This window comes from Miscanthus floridulus, chromosome 1 (genome assembly GCF_019320115.1).
Source record: "Miscanthus floridulus cultivar M001 chromosome 1, ASM1932011v1, whole genome shotgun sequence".
Lineage (NCBI taxonomy): Eukaryota > Viridiplantae > Streptophyta > Magnoliopsida > Poales > Poaceae > Miscanthus > Miscanthus floridulus.
Window position 1 is genome coordinate 143897822 of NC_089580.1, and position 11399 is coordinate 143909220.

At 45.6% G+C, this 11399-nt stretch overlaps 1 protein-coding gene across 2 annotated transcripts; it reads right to left on the reverse strand.

The window, feature by feature from the left end:
- Nucleotides 1-470: 470 nt before the first annotated feature.
- Nucleotides 471-6758, reverse strand: LOC136496550 (serine/threonine protein kinase OSK4-like). 2 transcript variants are annotated; one of them, XM_066492266.1, is made up of 11 exons: nt 6475-6758; nt 4018-4208; nt 3692-3876; nt 3081-3263; nt 2856-2987; nt 2580-2765; nt 2049-2138; nt 1894-1977; nt 1661-1801; nt 1357-1587; nt 471-881 (listed from the first exon to the last, which is right to left on the reverse strand). In XM_066492266.1, the coding sequence occupies exons 2-11, from the start codon at nt 4199-4201 to the stop codon at nt 768-770; spliced, it is 1530 nt and encodes a 509-aa protein (XP_066348363.1). In that variant the 5' UTR covers nt 4202-4208; nt 6475-6758; the 3' UTR covers nt 471-767. The 2 variants fall into 2 exon arrangements, with proteins under 2 accessions (XP_066348363.1, XP_066348355.1); XM_066492258.1 differs by having other exon boundaries at nt 6466-6758.
- Between the last annotated feature and the right edge of the window lie 4641 nt (nt 6759-11399).

Here is an 11399-nt window from a genome sequence, read left to right on the forward strand (position 1 = left end):
CTGCAAACCAAACACGGCCTCCCAGCGTAGAAAGGGCGTATCTCAGGCAACGAAAGAATTGTAATAACATGGTGGCAAACAGATGATTTACAGCAACATTTCCCCCAAAAATTGTTAATTATAATGGCCTATATCCAATTCATCCTTTCTGCTTGTCGCCGTGCTTGTACGATTCCTCCAGTCCATACATGCATATATAGGGAAAAAAAGAGAAACTTATTCAACAATCATGAAAAATATTCGATTAAAAAATCATAAACAAAGTACTCCGTATCTTTACGGCTCATAGTGAACAGATATTATTAAATTCACTGTCAAGCAGTCTATCTATTTAATAGTAACAAAAATTAAATCAAGTAGCACGATTTTTTGCAGATGCGTCCAGTAGTTGTCAAGAAAATATCAGCAACTGCAAAATTTTCAAGTGCAACACACCATAGCTATGTACAGTAAGGCGAACAAAAGCCGGATCTTGCAATTTTTTTCATAATAGCTAGTACAGCATCGCCATCTGCGGTGCCACAGCCTGCAGAAACAGCAATGTCCATGCAGACAGTAATATACTAAACCTAAGTATACATCTAGGGACAAGTCAACAGGCAACCTTTAGGCGCTTAACACAAGACCAGTCACTCAAACATGTTCGCTGTCCAAAGACGAGAAAAAGGTTCCTATTTACATGCTTTCGTTTATTCATCACCTCAGTAAAAATCTGCACATGGTAGAGCTCTGTTTGGTTTTTCACCACTCTGAAGAGAAACAGAGCACTATAGAACCCTAAGCTTGGTAAGGAAGGCCGCACAAAAGTCAAGGAAGAGGAGTTGAGGTCCAGTAATTCTCTGCATATCGAGGAGGTACTTGTCGTCCTTTGTCTTGTAAAGCTGAAGAAGAATAAAACAATGTCAGCAAATGCATCGCCAGAGAATGTGGCATTTGAAGTGCATTACAGTATTAGTACCACGAGTACAAGATAGATGTAATATATGGTTGACTAGTGATGTTAAGTATCAAAATTTTGAAAGTTCGTTTGGTAAAAATGGCACCAGATACTACTTGTTAGAAATACCAGATGCATGTGCTGTAGATTCACATGCTGGAAACACAAAAGTATGTATTAGGAATTCTTTTTTTTTTTTAAAAAGACTGAGGCAAGGCAGCTTGAAAACACACAATTTACTTATATTATTAACGGTGATTCAAACCACAAGATTGGAAGAAATAGAGAATGCATTGCTCTGTCCCCACTACAACAATGATTCAAAACATGTGAATGGACAAATCGACAATAATGGGTTAAAAATCATGATGAATTACATGGTGAGCAAAATTCAGGTAGTGTAACGAGCTACTACACACCTGGAATTCAAACTTGATCACAACAGGTAGCCTCCCATTTGCATCATCATTATCCATGATGGTAGAGTCACCAAGAAAGCTGTTGCTGGCATCTAACATGTCATGGACTTCAGGAAACCCTGGGAGCCATCTGCATTTCATGTTGTAGTGCCCATTCTTCTTCCAGCTGACGTTTAATTCTTGAAGTGCTTTTAAGACCTCAATCATTATTTCACGAGGGTGGGCCCGAGACTGTTGGTGAAGTGATACATCAATACAAGTGCTAGGTCATACAAAGCAGAGTAAGATGAACAGTATGCGCGACCTGGAGTCCAAGCGCCCATTTTCTTTCAACAGGATAATGTGGCCGCAAACCACTGCTATGAGGATCACTGCTTCCTGGAACATAATTCCTCGTGCCAGAACTAGATGATTCGGACGACACCAGCTGATTTAAATTCCTGTCCTGGAGAGGCAACCATTCAAACATCAATAGATCAAATAAACCCTCAAGATTTTTTTTTCTGTTTAAACACCCAGGTGTTAATGTGTACTAACCATTGATTCTTGATAATCTGCCCCAAGATAGCCACTAGTTGCTCTAAACCGATTGTCCAATAGTAAATAATATGCAACAGTTGCCTGGAAAATTTGCCAAAAATTAGAAGTGAAGTCACCAAAAGGAACATAAGGCTCGCAATGCATGTCCATACCTCATTTTGAAGTCTGCTGCACAGTGATTCACACACATGGTTCTTGTTAAATCCCATATTAACAACATCTCGAAGTGTATCTTCATCAATCTTCAGAAAATGACAATGTCAGAAAATGCTATAGAATTGTTAGGAGAAGAATGATAGGTGGCTAACAAGTGTAGAAATCAATCCAACGGAAACACCTAAATATCCCTAAAAAAAGTAACAATGCATGAAAAATTTAGTGCTCCACTTATGTACTCCATGAGACATACATGCTGGTGGATTGGTGCTACTATAAAGACTACCTGCAGTAAGGAATTACTCCAAGATACAGCTTTTGACTATAGATTTGTACAATATACAATATTACGTTCAATAGATACTACAGAAACATGCTTATAAAAGTATTTTTCATGGAAAATAGATAGATGATAATCTGATATGAACAATATATATACTTTTCCTACATATTAGTGGACAAAATTAGAAAATTTTGGACACAAGAATACAATAGCAGCATAGCCACTTATAATTCAGAGGATATACCATTTTGGCTTGCTGTGTCGTGTCTGGTGGAGGCACTGCCAAGTAACGAGGAAGGCAAGTCTGGAACCATTGATGCTCCCGAATTTCCCGAATTGTGATTCTCTTCATAGGCTCGACAACAAGCATTCGTGGGATCAAATCCCTAGCCAAAGCAGATAAATGACTTGGAAGTGTGTAGATACCTCCCTAAAAAACGTAAAACCAGGTAGATGGTCACATCTTCAGAACAGAATCTAATTGGTGCAAGGTTTGTAGTCCACATAAGTGCTTTCTCACCTTAATTTTTTTGAACAGGTTGGGAATATTCTCATCATCAAATGGAAGAGTTCCACAAAGAAGAGCATAAAGGATCACTCCACAACTCCATACATCGACCTCAGGTCCAGCATATAGTTTACCAGATATTACCTGCAACGGAACAACCACTATGTATCAAGAAACATGGTGTGCAAAAAAGGACAAAAATATAACAGCAAACTCACAACAATAGTAATAAAATACCTCTGGAGCAGCATAGTTCGGACTCCCACAGCTAGTCTTCAAAAAATGGCCATCATGCATGACATTGCTCAAACCAAAGTCAGCAAGTTTTACATTATACTTCGAATCAAGTAACAAGTTTTCTGGCTTTAGGTCACGGTGGACAACCATGTTTCTATGGCAGTATTCGACGCCAGATATGATCTGTTCATGAATTTTTCAATGCGGAAGAAACAACTAATAAGACAAACCTGGAATTTAGATACAAAAGAAAAAGGAATATTTTAAGTGGCATATCCTCCACGGAAAGATGCAATGTCTAAAGCATTATTCAAAATTTTGAACTACATGCGATAGTGATACCCTAAGACAAAGCAATTACCACATCATGCTTGTGAGTCAACATGGTGACAGGTCAGAAGCTAAAAATAAGGCAAGGCAAAACTATCCAGATACTCAATGAGAGCACATTAAACACAACAGAAACAAATGAGGAATATGGATGCAATGTCCATAAATACCAAAATTCACTGATGCAAAGCAAGAAGATAGAACAGTTATTTGATAACTACCTATTGTGACTCGGAAAAGCAAGTCACTAGAAGTAACTAGACAAGAAAAATGATAAATACCTGCTGGAAGATGCGGCGAGCTTCATCTTCCTGTAATCTGCCTTTCTCAACAATGTAATCAAACAACTCGCCATACTTACAATATTCCATCACAACATATATATCTGTTTGTGTGTATATGACCTCATAAAGCCGGATGATATGGGGGTGAATGAACAACTTCAATATCTTGATTTCTCTCTTTGCTGGAAACAGGATCCAGGGGGTCTTAATTATCAAAGCAACTCCAGGTCTTAATATTATCAAAAGCACCATTAAAACTAAGCTTGCTTATTATCAAAAAATTATTAGCGAAAAATGCACTATGACTGGATAAGAAACCAAACCTTTCTCTTCCATTTCCATATTTCTCATTTGGCGGCAGTTGATGATCTTTACAGCAACCCTATGTCCTGTAAGCTTATGCTCGGCAATCTTCACTTTTCCAAATGTGCCAATACCTAAAGTTCTTCCCAGGTTGTAGTTCCTTAATGCTTCAGAATGTCCACCCCCTCTAGTACTTCCATCCATTTTCACTCTGCCATTAATAAAAGAAGATATATGTTCATTGTACAAGAAATAGGGCAATATAAATTATATTTAAAGGATTCCATCCATTTTCACTCTGCCATTAATAAAAGAAGATATTATGTTCATTGTATAAGAAATAGGGCAATATAAATATTATTTAAAGGATTCATTGCCCGGTAAAAATACAGATTGTACTTGGTGTACTCCCCTTAACCAAACCCTAACCATAAGCCATCCCAAAAGCCTTTAGAGGCCTTTGTCCTATGCAAAACATCCTAAGGCATCCTCGCAAAATAGAACCCCGTTTAGAGCATAACCTTTACGGTGCCTACTCACTGGATCTGGTCCACGGATGTTCAGGTGTTGCATCCACAATATTTAACAGATAAAAAAACTCGAGCTGCGGGGGTAGACACCCCCGAGCTATTTTAGCTTAAGGTAGAGGACTTCTCACCTAGCCCGAGAAAACCCCCGAACCCCCTGCTCCGCCCGCACACAGGGGGCCGTTAACCGGTGAGAGGGCCGGTCCATTTGGGAACGGAAATTCGCCCGACCAAAGATTTGAACTCTGGTCACGGGGGATGCCACCCGGAGGCTATCAACTGGTCTAGCAACCGTAGGCTATTTAACAGATAGCAGGTGGCGCAATAGTAGATTTCCCTTGGCGCTGGAAAGATATTAGTAAGACTGACTCCAACGAAGGGACCCAAATACGATACCCATTTCGCTGTTATAGGTCGTCTACAGTAAAAAAAAGTCACGACCTACATATCTCCGCTCCAACAGACAGACAGACCCAAATCCACGCGGCCGCGCCCAGGAGCGCCGCCCCGAGCACCCCGTCCAACCCCGCGGCCGCGCGGGCCGTCCCCGACGCCGGCAGATCTCGCGCCCAGGAGCGCGGCGCGGGGACGGGGCCTCCTCCCCCGGCCGAGCTCGCGCCCGCGCCCGGATCCGGCCCCCCTCCCTCTCCTTCTTCTTCCCCGACGGAGCTCGCGTCCGGCGGAGCTCGCGCCTGGCGGAGCTCGCCCCCGCGGCCCGGCCAAGCTCGCGCCCGCGGCTCGGCGGAGCTCGCGTCCGCACCCGGATCCGGCCCCCCTCCCTCTCCTTCTTCTTCCCCGATGGAGCTCGCGCCCGACGGAGCTCGCCCCCGCGGCCCGGCCGAGCTCGCGCCCGCGCGCGGCGGAGCTCACGTCCGCGCCCGGATCCGGCCCCCCTCCCTCTCCTTCTTCTTCCCCGATGGAGCTCGCGTCCGCGCCTGCGGCTCGGCGGAACTCGCGCCCGGCGGATCTCCCTCTCCTTCTTCTTCCCCAACGGTGCGGGAGCGGGCCACCTCGGACGCGAGCGAGCGCGGACAATTTGCGTAGCGAGGAGAGAGGCGATGCTTTTTTGCGTATCGATTGCTTCGGTAGGCAAAATGGGTGACGGGTTTGGGTCTGCTGTTGGATGGTGTTTTCGGATAGGCAAAGCACTTTTGGGGACGCATTTTGGGTTTGCCTCTCGGTGTTGGAGATAGTCTAAGCAATGGAATCCTATGGTTTAATTCCTTCAAAAAGCCCTAACCAGCAGAGGCAACCCGGTCACCTCAGACAAATAGATCGATAAACGGCAGCACCTAATTTGCTGACTACCTAATGTCAAGAGTCAAGACGCTTAGTATTAACACGTGAATCTGCACACATAACACACGCCAGTAACCAATCAGGTACTACGGTCCCATCCATACAAGAAACAGACGGGATACAAACCGGAATCTCTCGGCCATAGAGGCCTTTCAGCTCAGAAGCTAAAAATTGAGGAAAGTGAGATCGACTGTGCACTCAATCTACTGACAAACTATTGAAGCAAGGGACCTCATGGAAGCAATAGATCGAGGTTGATCTTGTGCCAAGCGATGAGAGCCTAGCTGGGAAGGATCTGAGATAACGAAACTGGAGGCGATTACTTCCTTACAGACTGGTGTTGCGTCCGTGGAGACGAACACCGCCTCGCTCAAAAGTCCGTCAAATCCCCCACCACAACCGCAGCGTCAGCACCAAACGCCGCTCAACTCCCCCACCTCATCTACTCTTCCGATGCTACGAAATCTCCTCGCCCTCCCTAAGAAAATGCGACAGCGAGCCCCAGCTCGATCCGCAGCTCAAAACCACCCCCGAATCCCCGAGCAATTATTCCCCCAGATCCCAACCCGAAGAAGAATCGAAGCAGGAGAGTCACAGCTGAGCAAGCCAGGAGGAAATCCACGAGAACAGCAGCGTGGTTACCTTACTTACCGGGCTCGCCGGCCCTCGACAGGTCAATCTTCCTGCGCGCGGACGAGCGAGTGCGGGCGGAGGAGACGGGGAGCGGAGCACCCACGACCACGAGTGCGAGAGGAGAGCGGGGCGGAGAGAGGTTTGCGGAAGCTTTAACCCGGTGTTAGCTTTTAATCGCCCGCCCTCGGCCGGGTTGGGCGAGGCGAGGCGGCGGCGTTACCGGGGGAAGGTCACCGTCGCGCTGACGTGGCAGCTCGCTCTTCCGGCCGCGCCCGCGTTTGGCTTCTTCTGCCTTTTCGGTCTTTCCGTCGCTTTGTGGTTGCTCTCGATTTTCTTTCCTTCCTTTTCTCGTGTGCACGCGGCTGTGGCTTGTCGGAGGCGCTTTTGGTCGCCGGTGGGGTGGGCCGTGGGCGAGCTGACACGGCGCTGATGCGGAGCGGCGTCGGAGCATGGTTGTTTCCGACGAGGAGGACCTATGGATTGGTTGCGTCGTGCACGTGGTGAATGGCTTCTGTTTTCGTATTTCTGTCCGGATTCGGATTTGAATTTGAATACGGATAGTGTCAATTATGTTGGATAGGATACGATTGGATATCGACATCATAAATATACAATTTGAGTATTCGGATACGGATACGGTATCGGATGTTGGATATCCGGACTCGATACGGACAGATCTCAACCCCTCTAAAAGGATTCGGTTTCAAATACGGTCGGAAAATATCCTTACCGTTTTCATCCCTAATGGCTCCCCTGGTTTGTTGTTAACTCACGCTTTGGTTTGAGCCAAAGTTTATCAGTCAGCTAACATTATTTTTCTCTCATAACAAACCAGCATCAGCCGAGTTTATTAAGCCTTGTTTAGTTCCAAAAAGTTTTCCCAAAAAGTGCTACGTAGCCATCACATCGAATCTTGCGATACGTGCATGGAGCATTAAATGTAGACGAAAAAAACTAATTACACAGTTTGGTGGGAAATCGCGAGACGAACGTTTTGAACCTAATTAGTCCATGATTGAATACTAATTACCAAATAAAAACGAAAATGTTACGGTAGCCAAATTCCCAAATTCCACCCAACCAAACATAACCTTAGTCCATAAACCAACGAGCGAAATGACGCCATCCCTAACGCCGGCGCATTTGCGCTGCTCCGCAGTTCGCAGCCCCACGGAGGAGACGTGGTATTATGAAAGTATTTCCACTCGCATCAGTGATGCGATAGATTGCTAGGTTAAATGTGCCGCGTGTCAAGTCGCTAAGAACCTTTGTTTAATACTGTACGATAATACGATAAACGGCATGTTCGTTGGTTGGTTTTTGAGCTGGTTTGGGCTGGCTGGTGCTGGTTTATTGTGAGAGAAAAACACTGTTGGCTGGCTGGTTTGGGCTTATTGAAACTAACAAGCGAACATGCTGAAAATGAGTGACCCAAGCTGGGAGGTGGGAGCTGACTGCTCTGAAAAGGGGTTAGATACATTGAGCATTGTTTGCGCTGAGCTAGTTGCAATCCATTCTTGTGGTACTTTGGTAGTGTGTATGAAAGAATTTGGTAGCAAGTGGGGGAATTGGCACGACGTTTGGTGGTGCAATCGAGCATCGAATTGTTCTTTTCTGTATTTTAATGTGCGAAAGAATTTGTTAGCTAGTGGCTAGTGGGTCTTGGGCACGAGGATTGTAGGTGCAATCGAGCATGGAACTGTTCTATTCTGAACTTTAGGCTGTGTTTAGTCCGCAGATTTTAGGAATTTGACTATCGTAGCATTTTCGTTTTTATTTGATAATTAGTGTTCAATCATAGACTAATTAGGCTCAAAACGTTCGTCTCGTAATTTTCCAATCAAACTGTGTAATTAGTTTTTTTTCGTCTACATTTAATGCTCCATACACGTATCGCAAAACTCGATGTGATGGCTATTGTAGCATTTTTTGAGAAACTTTTGGGAAACTAAACAAGCACTTAATAACGCCAGGTACTCTGTTTTCTTGTCAACGCCACAAATGCCGAGTAGATGTTCTTTTTATATTAGGAGAAAAACAACGGTGGAGGACACCTGTAATCCTGTTAGCAAATTTGAGGTGCCATTCAGAACCACTGAACAGTAAAAAAACAGTGAGCGAGACATTTGGCTTCGATAGTCAAAAAGCATTCTCTTTTCATACCAAAATAAATGCTCATCTCGTATTTGGAGGAGTCGAACACATTTTAAGTTTGATGCTTAAGTTTAATTGGTATTATAAACATTGTTACTTTTTTATATATTGGATTAAAGTTAGAATTAGTTGATTTCTCGGGACGTGAAATACGCACTTATTTTGGAACAAGGTGTCATCCCTGGTCTGCTTCACGGTTCGTCGTTACCAATAGTACATGAAGAAGATTAGTAGATTGACTAGGCCAAAAGGTATTGTTGTACATATATATAGACAAAGATAATCTAGGGAAGTTTATGTTAACAAAACCATGCTATCAAGAAAACTAATTATAATCTATAGAGAAATTTTACTGTGCTTGAAAAAAATAACAACCATTCATTCGGCGAGATCTAATGGTTACAAAATAAGTAAAACCTATGAGGAAGAGGAAGTTAAGTTGTGGGCCGGAAAAAAAAATAGTGGATCCGGAGCTAATTGACAAATTATTTTAAAGGTTATAATTGTACTTTCATGGCTCACGGATTATTCGATTTGGCCCGACCCCAATGTAAATGCCGGTGAATTTGCTCCCGATGGAATCGATGTATTCTCGGTGGCGGCGGCGGCCTGCCGTCTCCCTGCCGATGCTCTCCTCGTTTCTTCCACAATCACGAACACCCCACTCTCTCCTCCTATTTTCAAGTTCCCAACCAGATTTCCCTTCTGTCCTCCGATCCTGCTAGTAGCAGGAGCAGGATTGCATCACCTAGATGACAAGTTTTGTTAGGCCCCATTTGGCAGGGTTTCACTTCACTAGTGAAGCCATTTTTTTGGCTTCAGCTCCACGAACAGTTTCACCGATGGAGCTGAAGCGGTTTTGGTAAACCGTTTGGCAAAATGGCTTCCCTGTGAGAGCATGTTTTTAGGGGCCTGGAGGAGGAGCCGGGAGAAGCCACTTTTTTTGCTCCATCCCACCCCAAATCACTGTGAGAGCATATTTTTAGGGGCTTCACAAGTGAAGCTATTTTACTTTACCCCGTTTGGTAGAAAACGGCTCCTGAAGCCGATGGAGAAATCCTGCCAAACGGGGCCTTAGTCTTCCTACCATATGCTTCACCTTTTCTTAGCTGCTTGTGCTGCTGTTGGACACGAGCACCTGGGCGATCATGGAGGTGCTACTCTTGTAGCAGACAGCAGTTTGGTGTTATCGTGCAGGAGCAGAGGCCATGGCTGTTATAGATAGTGTACCTCTTAAACATAAATCAGGGTAAGCATCTTACTTAGGGTTCCTCTAGTTCGTCCTGGTGCAGTTGCGCCGTAGCCTCGTGGACGCCGGTGTCGAGGGAGCTTGGCGCGGTGGAGTCCAGCGTGGTGGAGACGATGCAGAGGCGACGGCGGAGTCAATGGAGCTTCCCGTCGCTGGCAGCACTCTTCTTTAGATTGGATTAGTGTTTCTCTATCAGTGGTTACGGTGGCTCAGGTCAACCTCATAGTTAGAGCCGTGATCTACACCTATCTTTTATAGTGCTGTGCGATAGGGGCCCACCAACCATATTAGGGTTGGGCGCCCCTGATCAGAGCACAGATCCAAGGACCCAATAGGCCGTTAGAGATCAACTAACATTCTCTCCCTTGATCTCACTATCATCTTTCAATTTCATATCATTTAGTTTTGTTCATTCCATTACAGATTAGCGCATAGAGCATGTTTCATCGTCACGGTCAACTGTCAATAGATTTAACAGCTACAACACACCACTCTGTTCTGAAATAGATACTTAACTTTGGGCCTTCTTTTGTCTAGAAATTTTAGGCTTTCCCTTAAACCCATGCTAGCTACATGTTCACTGAACACGTTGGGTGGTAAGCCTTTTGTAAGTGGATTCGCGTGCATCTTTTCGGTACTTATATGCTCAAGACTTATGACATGATCCCAGACTTTATCTTTCACAACATAATACTTTATGTCAATGTGTTTGGCAGCACCACTTAACTTATTGTTGTGAGCATACTATCGGGGACCTAACATCAGGGTACCTCAGGAGGTGAAACCAATAATCATCGAACGTTAAAAACTCCCAGACGGACAAGGACGCCGCTGCTTTCCTTACCTAAATGACGGGAGTTTGGTTCTACCTCGCCCAACGCCCTTGGGCCAGCTCCGCCTCAACCGAGGGCTAAGGGCTAGACTCCGCCTCGTCCGACGCCCTTGGGCCAGCTCCGCCTCGCCCGAGGGCTTAGGGATAGACTCCGCCTCGCTCGACCCCCGAGGGATGGGCTCGGTCTCGCCCAAGGGATAAGGGCCAGCTCCGCCTCGCTTGAGGGCTTAAGGATAGACTCCGCCTCGCCCGACCCCCGAGGGCTGGGCTCGGTCTTGCCCGAGGGATAAAGGCTAGACTCTGCCTCGCCCGACGTCTGAGGACGGACCTCGCCTCACCCGATGTCCAAAGACTGGTTTTGTCTCGCCTGACAACCTCTCCCCGCTCCCTCATGATGATAGGTATAGGGTAGGACAAGATGTTCGGGTCAACCACGGCTTCGAGAACCATACCCTGCGCCCCGACAGGAAAAGTACTGCTAGGGAACAACGGGATGGGTGCTTTAGACCCTTCTAGGCGTAGCAGAGCCTGAATAGTGTTGCGGGCGCGTGCTCCTCATCCTACAGAGTTGTAGACGCCGCCTTCAGCCCTCGGACACAGAACCCGACATAGACATACGACAACCACTACGGTCTAGGAAAGGACTCACGTCCTCCACAAATGACGGATGTGCTGTCACCACGTTATGGTCCCAAGGGAGCAGCGCCC